The 18,818-nt window shown below is 37.0% G+C and overlaps 2 protein-coding genes across 2 annotated transcripts in view; one reads left to right on the top strand and one right to left on the bottom strand.

The window, feature by feature from the left end:
* Window positions 1-4,755, top strand: part of LOC129276695 (pre-mRNA 3' end processing protein WDR33-like) — a 34,793-nt gene extending 30,038 nt beyond the window's left edge. The window contains exon 15 of the mRNA XM_054913092.2: window positions 412-4,755. Coding sequence (XP_054769067.2) covers window positions 412-1,787 — 1,376 coding nt within the window. The 3' untranslated portion in view covers window positions 1,788-4,755. The remainder of the gene's footprint in view (window positions 1-411) is intronic.
* A 2,468-nt stretch (window positions 4,756-7,223) lies between these two features.
* LOC129275955 (cytochrome b5 domain-containing protein 1-like) lies at window positions 7,224-16,417 on the bottom strand. The gene is made up of 4 exons (XM_064109822.1): window positions 16,216-16,417; window positions 10,674-10,750; window positions 8,970-9,188; window positions 7,224-8,594 (listed from the first exon to the last, which is right to left on the bottom strand). The coding sequence occupies exons 1-4, from the start codon at window positions 16,331-16,333 to the stop codon at window positions 8,364-8,366; spliced, it is 645 nt and encodes a 214-aa protein (XP_063965892.1). The 5' UTR covers window positions 16,334-16,417; the 3' UTR covers window positions 7,224-8,363.
* Window positions 16,418-18,818: the final 2,401 nt, after the last annotated feature.

An 18,818-nucleotide genomic window follows, 5' to 3' on the forward strand; every position in this document is an offset into this window, starting at 1 on the left:
GCAGAAACATTGGACCCTTCCACTTTTTTTTCCTTTTGTTTCCAGAAATGAGCCCCGATTTGGTAAACAGTAGTGTGTTTGAAATGATGCCTGTTAGCTATCTTGATAGCTAAACCTGCTTGATTTCATCTAAATTAGTTGATATTATTAATGACAAAATATAATACAAACAAATGATAATATTGAAATTATGTACTACTCAGACTATCCCTTTCTTCATTTTATTACCTTGTTTTGAAATTTAAATTAATTTATTACAAATCTCTTAAAAGCTGCAATAATTTTGTAGATTGATTTGTCCTTTGGGAAGACACTGACAGCAAGAATGGTCTAAGTTGATAGAGGGTTAATTACCTAAAAACCAGTACTAGGTGAATATTAGTAACTGAATTAATTTTGTATTTTTGACAGGTACTGTGTTACCCATCATCAAGCCAAATGTTAATCCAATCACTGTCCTACTCCAAGAAGGCCACATCCCTCCGCACTTCGCCAAGCAACTGAGGGCGGGAGGTCTCCTGCCATTTGAAGCAGTAAGATGGCTCGACATGAAGGAGGGAAAAGCGGAAAAGCCTCTGCCAGCTCACCTAGCCAAGCTGCCCATTGCTGTCCCACCAACCAAAAAGGCCAAGGTTGCCAACACTCCTGACAAACCTGGGAAATCGAAAAAGGAAAAAGAAACGTCCAAGGCTGCAAAGGCACCTTCTCCTGAAGGGGATTCCACACCTAAGAATGGGACAGATAGTAAAGGTCTGCTAGGAGTGAAGCCATCAAGTGCAGGACCAAAACCATCAGGTGCTGGTTTGTTGCCAGATCCTGGTAAAAGTGGAGGCTTGTTGCCTGAGCCAGCAGGCACTCCGGGTGCAAAGCCAAAACCCACACCACTTATGCAGGTGCAACCAACGGAAGCATTACTGCCTGAACCGCAACCAACAGAAGGAACGGGTGATGTTGATATGAGGCAAGCCCCTCACCATGGGGATGTTGATATGAGACAAGGACCAATGGGTGGATCATCAGCCCCACCGCTAGAACCGAGGAGTGGCCCCATGAGTGGACCTCAAATAAGACCAGGACCACCCGTGCAGGAGATGCAGCGGAGAAATGGACCTGTTATGAGACAATCCGAAGGCTTCGGACAGGACCGCGATGAGCGTATTCCAAGTGCAGGACATGGGGATGTTGATTTGCGGCAAGAGCCGCAGCACTTAGAAAACATGGGAGACAGAGACCTCCGGCAAGGCCCTCCTCAGCATTTTAATGGGCCCAGCAGTGATCCTTTTGATCAACAAATGCCCATGCATGATGTGGACAATCGTAGGTTTCCTCCAACCAACCCGGAGGATGAAACACTCACTGGGCTTGGTGCAGAAGACCAAGACCTACGTAACAAACCTGTTCCTTTGATGTCAATTGGAAACCCCATGTCAAGAACTCAAGAACCTCAGGATACAGATTTTAGACATCCAAACCCCGGTGAATACAGAAACCCTGCCAGAGATTTCGATGAGAGACAACTCCCAATAATGGATCATGAAGAATTCCCACCTTTGCCTCACCGGAAGCGACCGTGGGAAGAAGAGGAAATGGGTGGGCCGGATGATCCAACACTTTGGGAAGAAAATCCTGAAGAGATGGAGGAAGGACCAGGGTTTAGAGGTCGTGGTGGATGGGGTAGGGGGATGAGAGGACGTGGAGGGTTTAGACCGGATATGGGAAGGGGCGGCTTCAGGGGTAGGGGTCGAGGCTGGGGCAGAGGAAGGGGTAGGGGGAGGGGAATGTGGTAGGATGGTACTAATGTAAAATTCCATACTTTTTTTTCATGATGCAAGTGTCTTAATTGGCTTTGGCATCAGGGCTCCCTTATTTCTTAATATTCTAGTACTTTTTGTTAGTTTGCTTTTGTTGACTTGTCACTTCTAATGAAAATGAACAAATGCTCCCTGATTTTTTTTTAATTCCTCACCCTTTCTTAATTAACTTCAACATATTCTACGTCTACAAATCTCATAGCCACATATATGTAAGTTTTATCACAGGAGGTTACATGCCCAAGTTATTGTAATAAGAAATTATTTTGACTTTATTTTGGATATATTAGAGATGCAAAATTTTGAGGCAAGGTCCTGGAAATGTTAAATTCATGCTGCCACAATATATTGGACATTGATAGACTTTTCAAAGGACAGATTGCCAAGAACTTATAAACTTCAAAATAGACCAACCAAATCAATATATATGAGTCCAGTTATAATAAAATATAAATACAAGGTCTTCTGATAATCTTTTATTTGTGAAATTTCAGACTAAAATTAGCCTGACTTAAATGCAGCATTTACTTTTATTTTCAGCCCCTGTTTTCATATTTTTATTATTTGACACTGAAGAATGAAATTATTTGCATTTTTTCAGCCCTTCTTTTCTTTTGACATCCAAACTCAGCTTTATATCTAACCAAATCAGAAATATGCATTTAAAACTTACAGTTGCATTGGAATGTAATTATTTCTACAATAGGCCCCTAGGGTAGTGTTTCATGGACCATCCTATCTGTCATTTTCACTGACAACTCTTCTCTTGGCCAATCAGATGCAACGATTTCGGTAGCTTTCTATCATTTGTCAGTGAACATTGATGACAAGGTGCTTCATGAAATTCTCCCTTGCCCTTGGTAATAAAGTATAAAGGCCCTGTCACATTGTTCCGTGCAAGCATTGCGTGTGGCTTATGCTTGACTATTTTGCTACCTGGAGGTCGCCTACATTGACGGTATCTCACACGCATCTCACACGCAGTTGCCCACAGAAATGTTTTGAACATGCTCAAAATTTATTGCGGCAATCAGCCACAAGGCTTGCACGGAACGATACGACAGGGCCTTAAAAGTCCTCTGCCCGACTGATACAGTACATAGGAAAAACGTGTAATGTGATAGTGCACAGAATAGGGCACCATTTTATGGCAGTTGTCAGCACTGAAAAGTTGTCATTCATTTTGACAGACACCATAGGGACACGTGGTTGCTTGTCAGCATATCAAAATCAAGAAATTTTCTGAAAATGTTTAGGAAAATGACAACCGGTGCAACGTGTCATCAACATTTTTGTCCGACGTGTTGTCAGATCCGACAACTTTCCTTGATTTTGATTGGCTGAGAAGCGCTGTTCCTATGGTAACAGCGATAAAATGGGACTTGTCAGAAAGAAACGTCTGACAAGTCCTGTCATGAAACGCTCCCCTGTTCAGTGCTTACAACTTCTTGACACGGTGTCCAGGGCCCCATAATACAAAGATTAGCAATTTATCGCTAATATGGAAGAACATTCCTGATTCATTCCTAGTCGGTCTATTGAGCAAATGCGCATGCAACAATGGTCTTGATAGGCCATTTCATTTGGATTGCTAACCTCTGTGTTATGGGGCCCTGGCCTTGTGCCTTCAAACTTACCATTATAGTAACTTCTATGGAATCATTCACTCTTATAGGTTGTTGGTCCTGTCACCATGGTAGTTACCATTAATTGAAGAGTTAGTATTCAGAGTATGTTGTCTTAAATGGTGCCTAGGCATGGGTGTGTATTCAGTCATGCTGTTTGAGGCATCGTATAGGTCTAAAGACATGGCTGTACAGACGTCCTACATACATGTAGATCAGTGGTGGATCGGGGGGGGGGGGGGCTTCAATCCCCACTTTGGGCTCCCTAAAATATTTAAGAAAGGAGTGTGGGAACAAACTCCAACACCCCTTCCCTGTTTACAAGTCAAGCAAGTAGAACAGTGGTGGATCTAGGGGGAGGGGGAGGGGGAGGGTGGTAGGCCACTGGCCCGTATTCTGAACTCAGATTTGAATTGAACCCTGGTTTAAAATTGTGCTTAACCATGGAGAGCCAATTAGGGCACAAATCCCTAACAGTACACATTCCATTTTATTAACTCATGACACCCAAATTCTTCATGAATGTCTGGGAATGATAAAAGTATTTTTCTTCATTTTGAAAGCAAAAGGAATTAAAATAGTGAACATAAGAAACATACAATATAAACAGAATGTTTTAATTTTGGCTCCCCATAATTGTAGTAGTTAGACCGTGGTCTCAGTTAAACCTGACTTCAGAATATGGGCCATTGTGTTGCAGCTCATCGTTATTGAGTCACAGCAACTTGTCAAACTCACCATCTGAGGCAAAAAACTAGATCCGCCACTGTAGATTGGATTGTATGATAACCAATGATCATGCAGACTACGATGTCTGCATTACCAAATGTAAATGGGGCATAATTATGCTCTGAAATGCCCCAGCGGATAGTGGGTTGAAATCTACATCATTTTTAGCATGTCGGATGTTATTTTCAGGACCTTTTCTCCACTCAAGCACATCCCAAACATTACTCCGAAGGTTTATAGAACTTTACCATGTACATATATTCCGTGTATACTGGACATTTTTCTCCGAAAATTGATATATGAATATAAAATTATTTTTTATTTCCGAAATTCCCATTCAACGAAAAGGGTACGAGGGCAAGAGAAAAAAATTATTTGACATTTTGCAGATATCAATGTACATGTACTTGTATATAATGTATCACTGTTTGTCTCTGTAATCATGTTCAGTATTTTCATAAGGAATTTGTACAAAGCACTTTTTTCCATCTTTTTGTTGTTGTTTATTTTGTGAATATCTTTCTCTTTATCAGCTCAGTGACTGTGACAAGATGAATCTTGTCATGAAATAAACAAGAACTAAATATTCAGTGTGTGGTAATATCTGTTTATATTGTCCTGTATTATTAGCATTGTAGTACTTAATTTGTTTAGATGTAGGGGATAAACCAAAGAGAATCACCTACCCCATTCAAGAGAATCCTTTGTGGCTTGTTAAGTTATGCTCATCTTGACTTATGATTGGTGACCCATTTTTGTATTAAATGAGATACCCAAATTTTCCAGATATGATTGAAATAGCTATAACCCTAATTATTTATCATTTCTTTGACAAAAAATGCATATAGCTGCTTTTTAACAAGTTTTAATCTACACAATTCTTAACTTTAGCTGATGGAAATAAGAAAGATTGTGATTCTGATTTAGCAACCAAGGAAATGTTTAGTTACTCATTCATTGGCTGAGCCTAACTTATAAACAGCTTTTACATCCTGGGCATGTGTCATAGTGCACCATTTAAGCACAAAAGATCCTAACCAAGTGACATTCTTGTAACTGCGAGTGTTGAAAAGTCAAATAAGACATGAGGAAAGAAAGAAGCATAAAAAAGAAATCCCTAAAGGATAAGAGTATGCGGTGATACACAGAACAAATACAGGAAAAAGAGGAAGATTTGGAAAGAAAACATTTGTTATGTGACAAGTTGTCAACTACCCCTGCTTATGATTATCTGAGGAGACCTGGGTAGTGTTCCATGAAAGGACGTTTTATCCGACAAGTCCCATTTTATCCGACAGTTACCATAGGAACAGTGCCTCTCAGCCAATCAACATCAGGGAAAGATGTCAGATCTCATAACTTGTCGCTTGAGAATGTTGATGAAACACTCCCCTGGTGGATGTTTCATAAAACTAAGTTATGAGCGAGTTTACAAATGACTGGTGATCCTTTCATAGGAGCTTAACACCCTTGAAAATCTGATGCACATGATTACCACAAGATAGATCACCAGTTGTTTGTAACATACGAACAACTGGTGATGCTTTGGTAGGAGCTTAACACCCGTGAAAATCTGATGCGCATGATTACAAGAGAAGATCAACAATTCGTAACACACACAGCTTCATGAAACATCCAGCAGGTGTCTGTTACTATGGTAACAGTTGGATGACAACTTTCCCAAAATAATCCCTGAAAGGAAATATAAAGCTGAGGTAGAGAATATATTTGCCTGACATTAATTTGATTATTTGATGGGGCATTTGAGTAGTTTTTTATATTAAAAAATAAAAGGCATAGCCTACATCTGGTGGGGTTCACTAAATTCATATATATATATATATATATATATATATATATATACATATATATATATATATATTCAAATGAAGCTTCCTGGTGATGCGCTTTTTTTATCCAAAGTAATTTAGTTGATTAGCTTTTGAGACATAATTGCCGGATATTAATTTGAATATTATTTTGCTTCTCAAAATCAGTAGATTATCAGTCGCATCACATTGTAATGATGTGGACTTTGCCTTTAATGTATTAATTGAAAAAAAACACTCTAATATCAATATGCCTCCAGTGCTAATCAAGTAAATGACATTACAAATAGATAAAACAGGAGAAATTACATAACGTACCAGCTATTTTCAACATAAAAGGTATATTTAATTTTTTTTTCACACGGGAAGGAACCCCCCCCCCACCCCAGAAACATAAGGCATAGCCTACATCATTACAACTTGATGCAAATGATGATTTACTGATTTCGAGCAGCAAAATCCTTTTATCAGCAGGTTAACCAAAATTTAGAACCAGCAAGCTTCTAACTTCATTGAATATTATCACCTGACTTCACAATTGAATATCCATAACATGGCAGAACTTGAACACTTTAAAACATGTTCATTTTTTGATGGGGTTCACTAAATTCATATATATATATATATATATATATATTCAAATGAAGCTTGGTGGTGATGCGCCTTTTTTATCCAATGTAATTTAGTTGATTAGCTCTTGAGACATAATTGCCGGATATTAATTTGAATATTATTTTGCTGCTCAAAATCAGTAGATTATCAGTCGCATCACATTGTAATGATGTGGACTTTACCTTTTAAGTATTAATAATAAAAAAACACTCTAATACCAATATGCCTCCAGTGCTAATCAAGTAAATGACATAACAATGGATAAAACAGGATAAATTACATAACATGACAGCCATTTCCGACATAAAAGGCCAATTTAATTTTTTTTCACACAGGAAGGAAAAAAAACAAGAGAATACATATATATCTATTTTTTTTTAAATGAAGCTTGCTGGTTCTAAATTTGGTTCACCTGCTGATAATGGGAATTTGCTGTTCAAAATCAGTAGATTATATGTTATCTCAGGTTGTATTGATGTAGATTTTGAAATTTTATGTAAAAAAAAAAGAAAAACACTCCAATACCCTGTCAAATAAATTAATATCCAGTAATATGCCTTATGTCTTAATCAATTACATTACAATGGATAAAACATGAAATATACAATCAAGAGCCATGTCTGGCATAATACTTTATTCATTTTTTTTCACACAGTAACAGGTGATTTAAAATACATTATATTTACACATAGTTGTATGTAATATACATATTTACAACATTTTAAGCAAGGATCTAAAATTGGACATAGCAAAAATAATATTTGCCAGATTGCAGGAAAACCAAATTTTTGTCACCCATATCAAAATAATAAAGGGTGAATCTTCCATATTGTAATGTAAATTATTGAACAAAAATGAGATTTTACTTTCTTTTCCCCCTAATATTATTGCTTGAATGACCAAATGCACCAATTCCATAATATGAAGGTGATATTGCTGAATTTTGAGTGGGACATGTACAAATGGGTGTCGGCCAGAAATATATTTGTAATACACAGCCAATGCATGCTGTCAACAAAAAGATGATCATGATGTATGCGTGACAGCAGTTTTAAAATACCTCCGAAACACTCGCAACATCTCCAGATTCTTGTGCATGCAGTTACTGAGCTCTGTTTGCTGCAATACTACAGTATATTTATTGCCATGGTATTATGTCTCAAATCCTACCTGTTAGATTGTCACAAACAGACATTAAAATGCAAATACTGTAAAATCCAATTAACCATCATTTACATGCATTGCCTAAAAAGGGTATTCTGTAAACCTGCATCAACATTGTGATGATGAATATGAATAGAGAAAAGGTGTATTATATGCCATGATGAAGAATCAATATCCATTCAGCAATAAAAAGAGTGTAACAGAACCAGGGATTATGAAACAACTTTTACATGAATAACATATATCTAAAGATAGATAACTGGAGAATTAAAAAATTTAATGTTAAAAAAATAATAAGGATAGATATTCTACTGCTGTTGAAGTCCTGGTACTTAAAACATATGAAAACGTTAAATTTTTCTTCTAATTTCAGAGTTCAACATTTGGTGGACAAAAAACATGCAAAACATTCAGAAAGAGGTTAGGGAGTGTGAGATAGATGAAATGTATCTGTCCATAGTTGATGACAACTTTCATGAAACAGGTGACCCCACTTTCTTCTTAAATTGCTGAAAGACAATCCCAAGTGTCTTCACGTTTCAACATGAGTCTTTGAATGTAGGATGAGGGCAAAGACCGACCGCCCTCCCTCATCAGGCTTCCGTCAGATCATCGTTGAAGTACAGGTGGATAGCGCGGAGGTACTCGTCATCATTCATGCTGAGTTTGTAGAATTCTTCGTCTTCATCTGAGATGCTGTTCTCCTCCAGGGTTTTATTCATGTCCAGGTTCTGGCCTTCATATTTCCAGGTGTAGCTGGCCGCGTGCTGGTTCCATTTCAGATACCTCTGCAAAATTTCATCCATGGTTTCTTCAGAGCAAACCTGAAATGGGATGAATAACAATGTTGCTCATTATCTTAATTTCATGCTAACTCTTGACTTTATGGGTGTTCTTTCGTAAAACTCTTCGTAAGTTACATAATTACGCATAAATTTAAGGCTGACTCATATACTTGGGTGCCAAATCAGATTGTCAACCATTTCATATTCCCATCAGCTTTAGCTGAAATCTGGTCTCTTCACAACTTTTAACATTTTCATTGTTAGCAAGCATTCTGAATGCAAAGAAAATGCCAAAATTTGTTTAAGGTTATAAGAAATTCACTCACACTATGATAACACAGCAAAGTAGGATCCTTTGAACTGTAAAGGTCCCCCACCCCTTCCCTACCCCTCTATGAAAACAAATCTATATACCTCTATAATCTGTTCCTGCGATGTCAGAGTGTTAATGATCTTCACCATCCTTGTCTTCTTGGATAGGATCCCAATACAGTATCCTTCGTCTTTCCACCAAGGTCTGCCGAAATCATTGGCCCAGTCGGTGCGCGGGCAAGGGGGTGGGATGTGGACGAAGCGACCATGAGGCGAATAAGGAAACACACATTTTGTTGTAGGATCTACATGTGTTCGAATCTGTATATGAAAGGGAAAAAAATAATATTCAATAATTCAAAGTTTTTATTACAGTGTACAGTTTAATGTGTACAATACCTTCTGGAGGTCCTTTGGCTCACTTTTAAAGCAAAAAACAATACATCCAGTTCACTGAACTTGGCAAGACCTCTAAATGTCCCCTCCAGTAAAATTGAAAAAAAAAATAGATTACAGAGGTTTACTGAACTTATTCTTCTGTACTTTTATAGCATTACAGTGAGTTGAAGTATGTCAAATGGTAATGTGTATAACTATAACAGTTACAAATAACGTTACAGATAACATTAGAGGTGTTATCATTACAATAATTGTTTGGTAAGCCTATTTTGAGATCCATGTTGCGAATGTTGAAACTCACACCAGCACCTATATTTTCAACACCAAATATTCAATCTCCAATGAATCATTTTCATTACTTTCAACAAAAAATGACTTGTCCTTTCCTTTTATTGAAGAGACGGGAAAGTTACACTGGGTCTTAGGGTAAAATTGCCCAGAAAATGCCTAGAAGAGCCCTAGAATATAACAATATAACCTCAAAATCAATAGGCTTCCTGGGATCTATGCTAGTATCATACACACCAAATTATGTGAGCCTAGGTTAAGTCAACCTGAAGGTATCATGTTAACAAGGAATAGTTAATGGATGGACAGACGGACCGACATCGAGCATGATACCATAATACATCCTGTCTAGGATGGGCGTATAAAAAAGAGCCTGGAAAATGTACTTCAATGTTAAAGCTTACCAATGTTTTAGAATTAGGCAGAAGCTTTTGAGAAGTAGTCCCCAAAATAAAAATTTAACTTTTTTTACCAATGATGAAATGTTGTGGAATTAAATATATCAATGCATAGGATCTGTCATTATTTCAATTGTAAAAAAGGTACCGGTAAATTAATTGACACATATCCAAATTTGAAGTATGAAGATACATTAAAGAGTTAATTTTTTTTTTTTTTTAAGTTTGGAAAAAATACAGAAATCATCTTTCTTACATGGGATCTGCCATTATTTCAATTGTAAAAAAGGTAAATTAATTGACACATATCCAAATTTGAAGTATGAAGATATATTAAAGAGTTAATATTTCTTTCTTTTTTAAGTTTGGAAAAAATACAGAAATCATCTTTCTTACAAGTTTAAAAAACCGGTCAGTATTTGTAAGAGGAAATTCCTATTTAGTGTCACTTTCTCCTTACAAATCCCACTAAATATGTCAAACTCCTATTGAGTGGCAGCTCTGATCATTCCATTTTCTAACATTATTTCTATATACTACTTGCAAGATTATTGAAATTGTCATCTTTTCCAGAAAAAGCCCTGTCTCAACATATAGCAACATGGAATACAAAATATAAAAAAATATGTATAGAATTCTACTTCTAAAAATTACAACTGAAACATTTGCTATTTTTAAAACATCATATCCCTCTCCTGTTCCAATGTTTAGGCTTACTCACATCATTTGTCTTCTTGTCAAACCAATGAGAGATGTCTTTTCCAGCACTGGCAACAATAGGCTTCAAAAGAGTGCTCCCTGCAGGGGGATTGGAAGGGATTAGACATATAAATGTATTTGAAAACAGAGAATACACGTTTTATGATGCCATTCTGAAATATCGGGTTGTCAGGACAAAGAACAGCCAGGAGAAGTTAAGACATTTAAAATAACTTGTTAATGCAATGCTACTCTAAAAAATGCCTGGCTCTTGTTTTTATCAATCGCACATTGCCCCCCAAAAACCCAAAACAAAAATAAATGCAAATAAGGTCTGGAAAAGGATTTGCCACAGACTGATGGTAGCATAAAACGAGTAAAAACATGTAATCATTCTGCATTTTTTGACAGTGATTTTGGAAAGTGGACTTTTCTTTGTGAACTACTAAACCAAAACAATTTCTTTTTAAGAATCATGAGAAAAGAATTGTTATAGTTATATGCCATCTTAGCTGTTGTAATGGAAAACAATTGCACAATCATTAGGCTAATTGCCATGCAACCAAACGATGGAAGCCATGCAGAGTTCCCATTATCCTGACAAGTGATAGGCTCATTGACAACGCAAATGATTTTGACTGTCCATACACCTCCTGACTAGAAGATGAAGGGAGAAAAAAAGAGAGGGAGAAGAAAACTAAGAAGGAATTAGTTTGATTATAAATAATTATGATTATAATAGTTATTTATAATCAAGTTTCAAATTTTATTATTTGTTAAATAATAATTTTTATCTATAAATTGTTCTTCACTACGGCATTTTGTAACATTGCCCGTTGAAGCAGTTCAAGCCTATTGTATTTGTGGTGTTTACGAATGGATCGAGGGATCTACACAAGATCGGTCTGGTAAGAAACCTCTCACTTTTCATATTTATACTAACAGATTTTTTGTACCTTCATACGCATTAGGCATGAAGGTGTAGATCTATAGATAAATAAAATCCAACAAATTTACCTGATTTCTAGCTCTAAAGAGGGATTTCCATCCGTGTTTACATGTCTCGCTTAGGCATGTATGGGGAGCGTTTCAAGGCTCCGTGATGTAAAAAGTATCTATGTAAAAATATCTAAAAATATCATCACAGAGTCCTCAAGGCTAGGGCCTACTACTAACTTTAGATCTATATGTAGTTCAAGTTTGCATTAATTCCCGATGCTTTGCCTTTACATTGGGCTGGCTTTGGGCGAGGGATGAGCAATGTATAAATTGCATGGTATGTTGCCGAGAACAAGATTATATTATAACCACTTACGTAGGACATTAGCACTCATTTATGAACAAGGTTATATGATATAAGTTACCCTGTTCTGTGTTACAAGATGTACTCAATGAGTGGCAAAATAAGGTTGGCAATGTTTCGCTTTTTTTCTCTTTTTCTTTGGCACAAATGTTTGATTTTTTAGCACTGTCAGTTTCTTATATACCGATAGCTAACATTAATCATCATATTACTTGGCTCGTAACTTAAAGTATAATGGTGGTCCCCAAGTCTGCGCACTTAACGATTTGAGTTAAGATTTAACATGAATTTCTTTTTATTTCACAAAATCTTTCAGTTGATAATTAATGTTCCTTACATTATAATGAGTTAAAGTGTACCAAATATCTCATAAAAATTTGAAATATATGATTTCCTTTGAAAAAACCTTGGGTGGTCATTTTCAGATTGAACCTAAAAATGGTAGCCCATGTCTACGCACCCATTCACTTTGAAAAATTTACAATTTTCTTGCCATATTACTTTCCACCAATAGAAGGCGTACACAAAAATATGCCAAAAATTCAAGTTTTTTAGCGCTTTGGTGAATACAAAAATTTGACTTTTCCCAATGAATAATGAAAAATAAATCGCAACTGTATCAAAATTAGTATTTTAGGTCACAAAAGTGATATTTTAATGATTTTTTAAAGTGTGTGCTGTGTACTGCATTGACATACCAGAGTGCATAGTCCTACCTGTAGATTTCCCACAGGCAGGATGGTTGCAGTGAGCAATTGGACATTAGGATGAGTGGCTAGCTAGCGCAGCTCAGCTTGGGCCACTCATTCTATGAACAAGGTTATGATATAAACTTGTTCTCTGATACTACTCCCTGTGTGGTGAAATAAGGTTGGCTTAAAATGTTTGGCTTATTTTCTCTTTTTCTTTGGGACAAATGCTTGATTTTTTGACACTGTCAGTTTCCATTACAGCTATTCATCATATAACTTGGCTCTTAAGTAAATTTGATTCTCTAAATTATTTTTTCTTAATTAAAAATAGAGATTGAAAAATGACAATTGTGTGTGTGTGTATTTGAGTTTTGTCAGACGTGTATCAATCAGATATGATTATTTACATCTGGGACCGACTTTAACGTCACCATCCGAAAGACGTGACGAGGGCTCAAACCTCCGCATCAATTTGTAACTTCCCCACAGCCATAACAGCTTGGATTACAGGCGCACGCCCAGTTGTCTTGCCATATTACTTTCCACCAATAGAGTGCGTAAACAAAAATATGCAAAAAATTCAAGTATTCGATTGCTCTGGTGAATACAAAAAATTACTCCCAAGAAGTAACTAATGTTGTGAATTGGGTTTTCCTTGTGTAATATTCATTTAAAAATCTAGTTAAAAGGATACTATATTTTATTATTTCATTTCAGTACATGTAGCATTTGAATATAATGTATATAATAAATCTATATTTCACATTATATCTGCCAACCTTATCTTTAGTACTCTTTCTCCCTCTCTGAAGTTATACCAACTTTGCCTTAATCTTTCCCTCTCTGCTCATTGGCTAATTCTTTCCCGCCTTTTTAGGAGTAGCAGTAATGCCAATTCATGTACCCCCTTTAGGGATGCTTTTGTACTTTGATGTGCACCATTGCACTTTTATTGTAATAGCTAGGGAGAGAGTCCAGTGACTCATGACACTGGCAGTAGCAAGGGATTCCTACTGTTTGTTGTTGATGAGGATACTTGTTCCTGCAGAAGGAAATTTAATTTTGCAGTATAGAAGTCTTCTGCAAGGACTTCCCTTCATGTACTTAGGCTGAAGATGTTGAAAACAAATGCAGAATTAGTGTTCTGACCGAGGCTGTTTTTTCTTTGGTCAATAAAAGAACTCAAGAAACCTCAGCACTTGTGTCTGTGTTGTGTGGTCGTCGGCGCGAACCCTTTCACTAATATAATGAAAAATAAATTGCAACTGTATGGAAATTAGAATTTTGGGTCACAAAAGTGATATTATAATGATTTTTTTAAATTGTGTGCAGCATTGGCATACCAACCATAGTCTACCTCGAGCGAAGTTCGTGCAGGCTCCACTCCACTTCACTACCGCTACATTACGCTCCACCTACCCGAACTTCGAGACCGTAAACTCTATCTGATATTCCGAGTTACAAAGGTGGGATTTTATAGGGGGAAAATATAAAATTCATGCAACATCACGATCTTTATAAACAATTAAAACTAATATTCTTACTTTACACCAAGTTTCACTTCTTTTCCATGCTTCTAGTATCAGTCTCAAAATTGGTGATTTAGAGCCAACATGAAGTTCCTCACACATATAAATAATTCGCTGCCGTATCGCACGAGGTACCAGGTCCGGTGCGAGCTCGGACCCTTGCGCGCGCATGCGATGTTTTGAAATCGGCAGCGGATTATTTATTTCTGTTTCTACATTTTATTAAGATGTAGGATGGGGGGGGTCGGCTGTCCGGACACTTTATATTTTTGAAGCCTTCTTTTTTTTCTTTGGATTACACTAAAAATACGAATTCAATCGTTGTAATCATCTTCTATTTTGTTCTCTATAATTTTTTATAAATAATATTTCCTAACATTTTGTACTAAAAATTGATGAAACTTCGCTTGTAAATTTTTCCAAATGACTTTAAAATTGATCGTCCGGACACACAACCTGTCAGGACACACAACAACTGGGTATATGGTTGGAACTACCCCTTATCGACCATCTAATCTTCTAAAGATCGTATCTGCGAAAATATTCATCAATTTTATCCAGTTTTCGTCTAATTTGTGCAGAAAATTGAGCAGATCAGATTCCCATGTTTCGCTCGGCGACTCCGATTCAATCCGCGTATATATCGACGATCAACGAATGCGACGATTTTCCATTTGCTCATTTGCACCCGTCTTTTGAAACCGACCACCCGCGGTACACTAAGTTTACGGCCGATTCTTGTCGCGGTGGCGAAATATTTTTACTCTTTCAAATCAGTTCTATGACGTCAACATGCTAAATGATCGCCTCACTACTTCCACTGCGAGCTCCGGCGCATGATTCGACGATTGACGACGGATATTTGTTCTAAAGCCGTTTCCTATCGGATTTCTTGGTTTTTCAGCGGGTTTTGGGTTTGGTCAATACAATTTTGATTAATTCTACTAAATTTTTACTTTTTGTTGCTTCTTTTTTTCTCGTAAAATCGATTCTTACCGTTTGTATGGACACTGCGCCTACTCTCCCGCGCGTATCGTTTGTAATACGCAATAATTTTAACGCGCGCAAGGTGGTCGGTTTTAAAAGAGGTGGTCGATATGTGGTAGTCTTACCATACTATTGAGACCCCAATCTACCCCAGTGTCTCCCTCGTTTTGCACGGTCGACTCTAGACAGCTGGCAGCCGTCTGTTTCGAGGAGTTTTTTAACATTTTTTTTTTTTTTAATTTCTCCTCGTACACAGACGGCTCGCTAGCGTGCAGCCACCATTAGGGGACTTGCAATGCAAAATCCCCCCGTCGGGGCTCTTCAATTTTTGTCTTTAATGAATAAAAATTTTGAAAATTAACGCGACCAAAATGCAAATTAATATTCCCTCTTGGCATTAATTGCCAAAAAACGGAGAAAAATCAAGGTAAAAGGAACAAAAACAGTGACTTACCTCGGCTGTCGCGCAAATTCACTTCCCCGTTTTATCCGATCTTAAGTTAAGACTTAAGTACATAGGCCTAAACATATGGCCATTGAGTCCCCTGTACAGATCGCGCTAGAACTTCGGTCTCTGTATTTGGTGAGTGAAGCCAACGGAGTTCAGGGGCCGATTGCACGAAAGGGTCTTTCCAAGGACCGTCTTTCGTGTCGCCCATCTTTTATGATGCGCTATAAGCGGGGTGTTTCTGAAATTTATGATAAACAAATAAAATTCGTAAGCTTGCTTTTAAATCAAATTTTATACAATTTCATGAGATATCACATCATTTTATAAACAAATATTTTGTTTATTTTAACGGACAAATAAAATATATTTGCAGATAATTTATTTGAAATGCGTTTCACATGGCGTATCATAAAAGATGGGCGACACGAAAGACGGTCCTTGGAAAGACCCTTTCGTGCAATCGGCCCCAGCTGAACAACCAACATAACAGAGACCGAAGCTTTTGGTCTAGGTCGACTCCTGGGCTCCGGCCTTGCCCTTCTTTCGAACTTACACAAAAAGCAGCATGTGGGACCGTTATCAAATTGAGATAATGAACTCACCTTCGTATTTCTCACATAGTGGTGTTAAATCGTAGACTTTACCCAAAAAAGAAACCCATATATCTTTAAGCGTGTTGTGCACTGCAACTTCATTTGGTGTGTAATATTTTGGACGCATCTTTCCGACGTTTGTCAATGTTAGAATGACTTTAACGTGAAACTTCTCGAGTGTTGTTGCCAAGTGACGGAATACTATGGTAGCTTGGAAGGTGAAATTGATAGAGAAATTGCAAATACCGATACCGGAGATGATTTATACCCTTTATTCGAATTGCTTATTAATTAGAAAAAAAGTCAATGAATAATAATAAGGATGGATAATAATATTAAATGAATGAAATTGGATTGATATTAAAATATTCGTTCATTATGAAATTACGCCCAACTTATTCTTTTATAATTTTTTTTATAGAAAATTATTTTTCTTCTTCTGGGTCTGTCTCCTTCAAGATTGAAGATTCTTGCAGATTCTTGCAAATATAAGTATAATGGTATTACCGTTTACTAGAGAGAAGAAGTGAGACGTTTAAACATGTTAGTCATTGCCAATCAAACCAAAGTAAAAAGAGGATAGGCGGGGTGGGGGTCCAGGCACTCTCGAATACGTGTCCACAAAAGTGTATCTTAAAAAAAAAAAAAAATCAGTACATTTTGCCCCATAAGCACTGTCTGGCCATTTCAAATCTTTGATTCACATTACTTCATCACCCCCCTCCCCAAGCTTAAAAGACATCAAAAGAAAACAAACAAAGCAACAAGAAAAAAAAAAAAAAACCCTCCCTCACAATCAACAAATTTGAGTCATCCCCATGCTGCCATTAATACCGATCGGCACACATGGTCACATAATTTGAACATTTTCTCTTAGGTCACGTGTCTCTTTACCACTTTACAATAATCGTTAAAATTGTAAAACAATCACTTAATCCCTAAATGTCATTTTTACAGCACGCGAATTCTCAAATGTCCAACTTAGTAAGACATTTTTATTGTTATTAATCTACATGTATTGCTATGATGTGTTATTGGCCTATGTGAACTTTAAAATGAAAAAGTTAAAAGTTAAAACACTTTTTTGGGGCCAATTTGAAGAATAAAATGTGATCTAGTATAAGTAAACTAAACTATATCAATTTTCCTAGAATGATTAGGGTTTCCACTTCAATGCGTGACGTGACGCCTTATGTGTATGATGTGTATGAAAATAAACTCCCCGAGCTGTAGGCTGCGTCGAATTCCCTCTTAATTGTTCCAAACGATGAAGAATGCCACTTCCACACAATCGATATAAAAATAGGCCTTGCTAATTAAAGGGCCTCGGGGAAGGGTTGATGTTTACCATCAATGATTACATCTGCAAAGTTGTATATGATTATTATGACTTCCTTCCTTATATTAGAGGCATACATGTATTTAGTAACTATATAAGGGGCAGCGGAACGAATTTTCGTGGGTTTTTTTGTGGGGGGAGCCAAATAGGACACGTATATGCCAAAAAGGGCGTTTTGGTGCAAACGGATATTTTCACCATGCGATTATCATCTGTGTGAAAAAGTTGTGTGTTTTGTAGTAAATAAGTTGAGCAAAGTCTTTTTTGAAGTAACTTCTGATTGATAATTTAGGTTTTATATTTCGCAAGATAGCGTAGCGAGCCAGCGGTTTGGAAAAAATTTCAAATCAGAAGTTGTAAAACTCACTTTTTGTTCAATTATGGACCTAATTACTGTTAATAGGGCAACTTTGCGAGATGTTGCGAGCGCGAATTACGAGTTCAAACTTTTGGAATTTCATGTAATAAGACATTAAAAAGTAAACATTCCGAGCAGTTTTTGTATTCATGAAAAAAAAGATGTGAATCTATATAATTCTAACTATTTTAACACGAACGCGAAGCGCGAGCTGAAATCTTATTATACTGACCAGAAAATGAACCTTTTAAAGACTGCATTTATAGTGACTCATGAATAGGATACGGGCTACATATCTAAAATTTGTGATATTCTAACCAGAAACTGGAAATTCTAGGCATTTTATTTAATCAGGAACAGAAGGACTACCTAAATAAACAATTATTGGTGCGAGGCTGCGAGCCCAAATTGTGTGATAATCCAACCTGAACACTGGACATTCTACGCATTTTTGTATAAACAAGATGAGTATGTTACTAAACAATTATTGATGCGAGCGCGAAGCGCGAGCCAGAAAATTGTGATTTTCTTACCTTAAAACTGGATATTGTAAGCACTGTTTGTAACCAGGAACAGAACGAGTACCTTAATAAACAATAATTGATGCGAGCACGAAACATGAGCCAAAAATGTGTGATAACTGGACAACTTGAAAACTGGACATCACTAGCGTACCTACGGGGGGGCAGTGGGGGCACTCTGCCCCCCCTGACGAGCCACAACCCATACAAAATACATATCACTGCCCCCCCTGACGAGCTTGAGACCTTTATTGCCCCCCTGACGAGCTTGAAGACCTTTTTTTTTTTTTTTTTTTTTTTTTTTTTGCTTGTCAATTTTTTTGGTGGCCGATTTTGCCCCCCCTGTGGAAAATCCTAGGTACGCCACTGCATTCTATGCATTTTTGTAACCATG

The sequence above is a fragment of the Lytechinus pictus genome, chromosome 14, assembly GCF_037042905.1.
Source record: "Lytechinus pictus isolate F3 Inbred chromosome 14, Lp3.0, whole genome shotgun sequence".
NCBI classification, from domain to species: domain Eukaryota; kingdom Metazoa; phylum Echinodermata; class Echinoidea; order Temnopleuroida; family Toxopneustidae; genus Lytechinus; species Lytechinus pictus.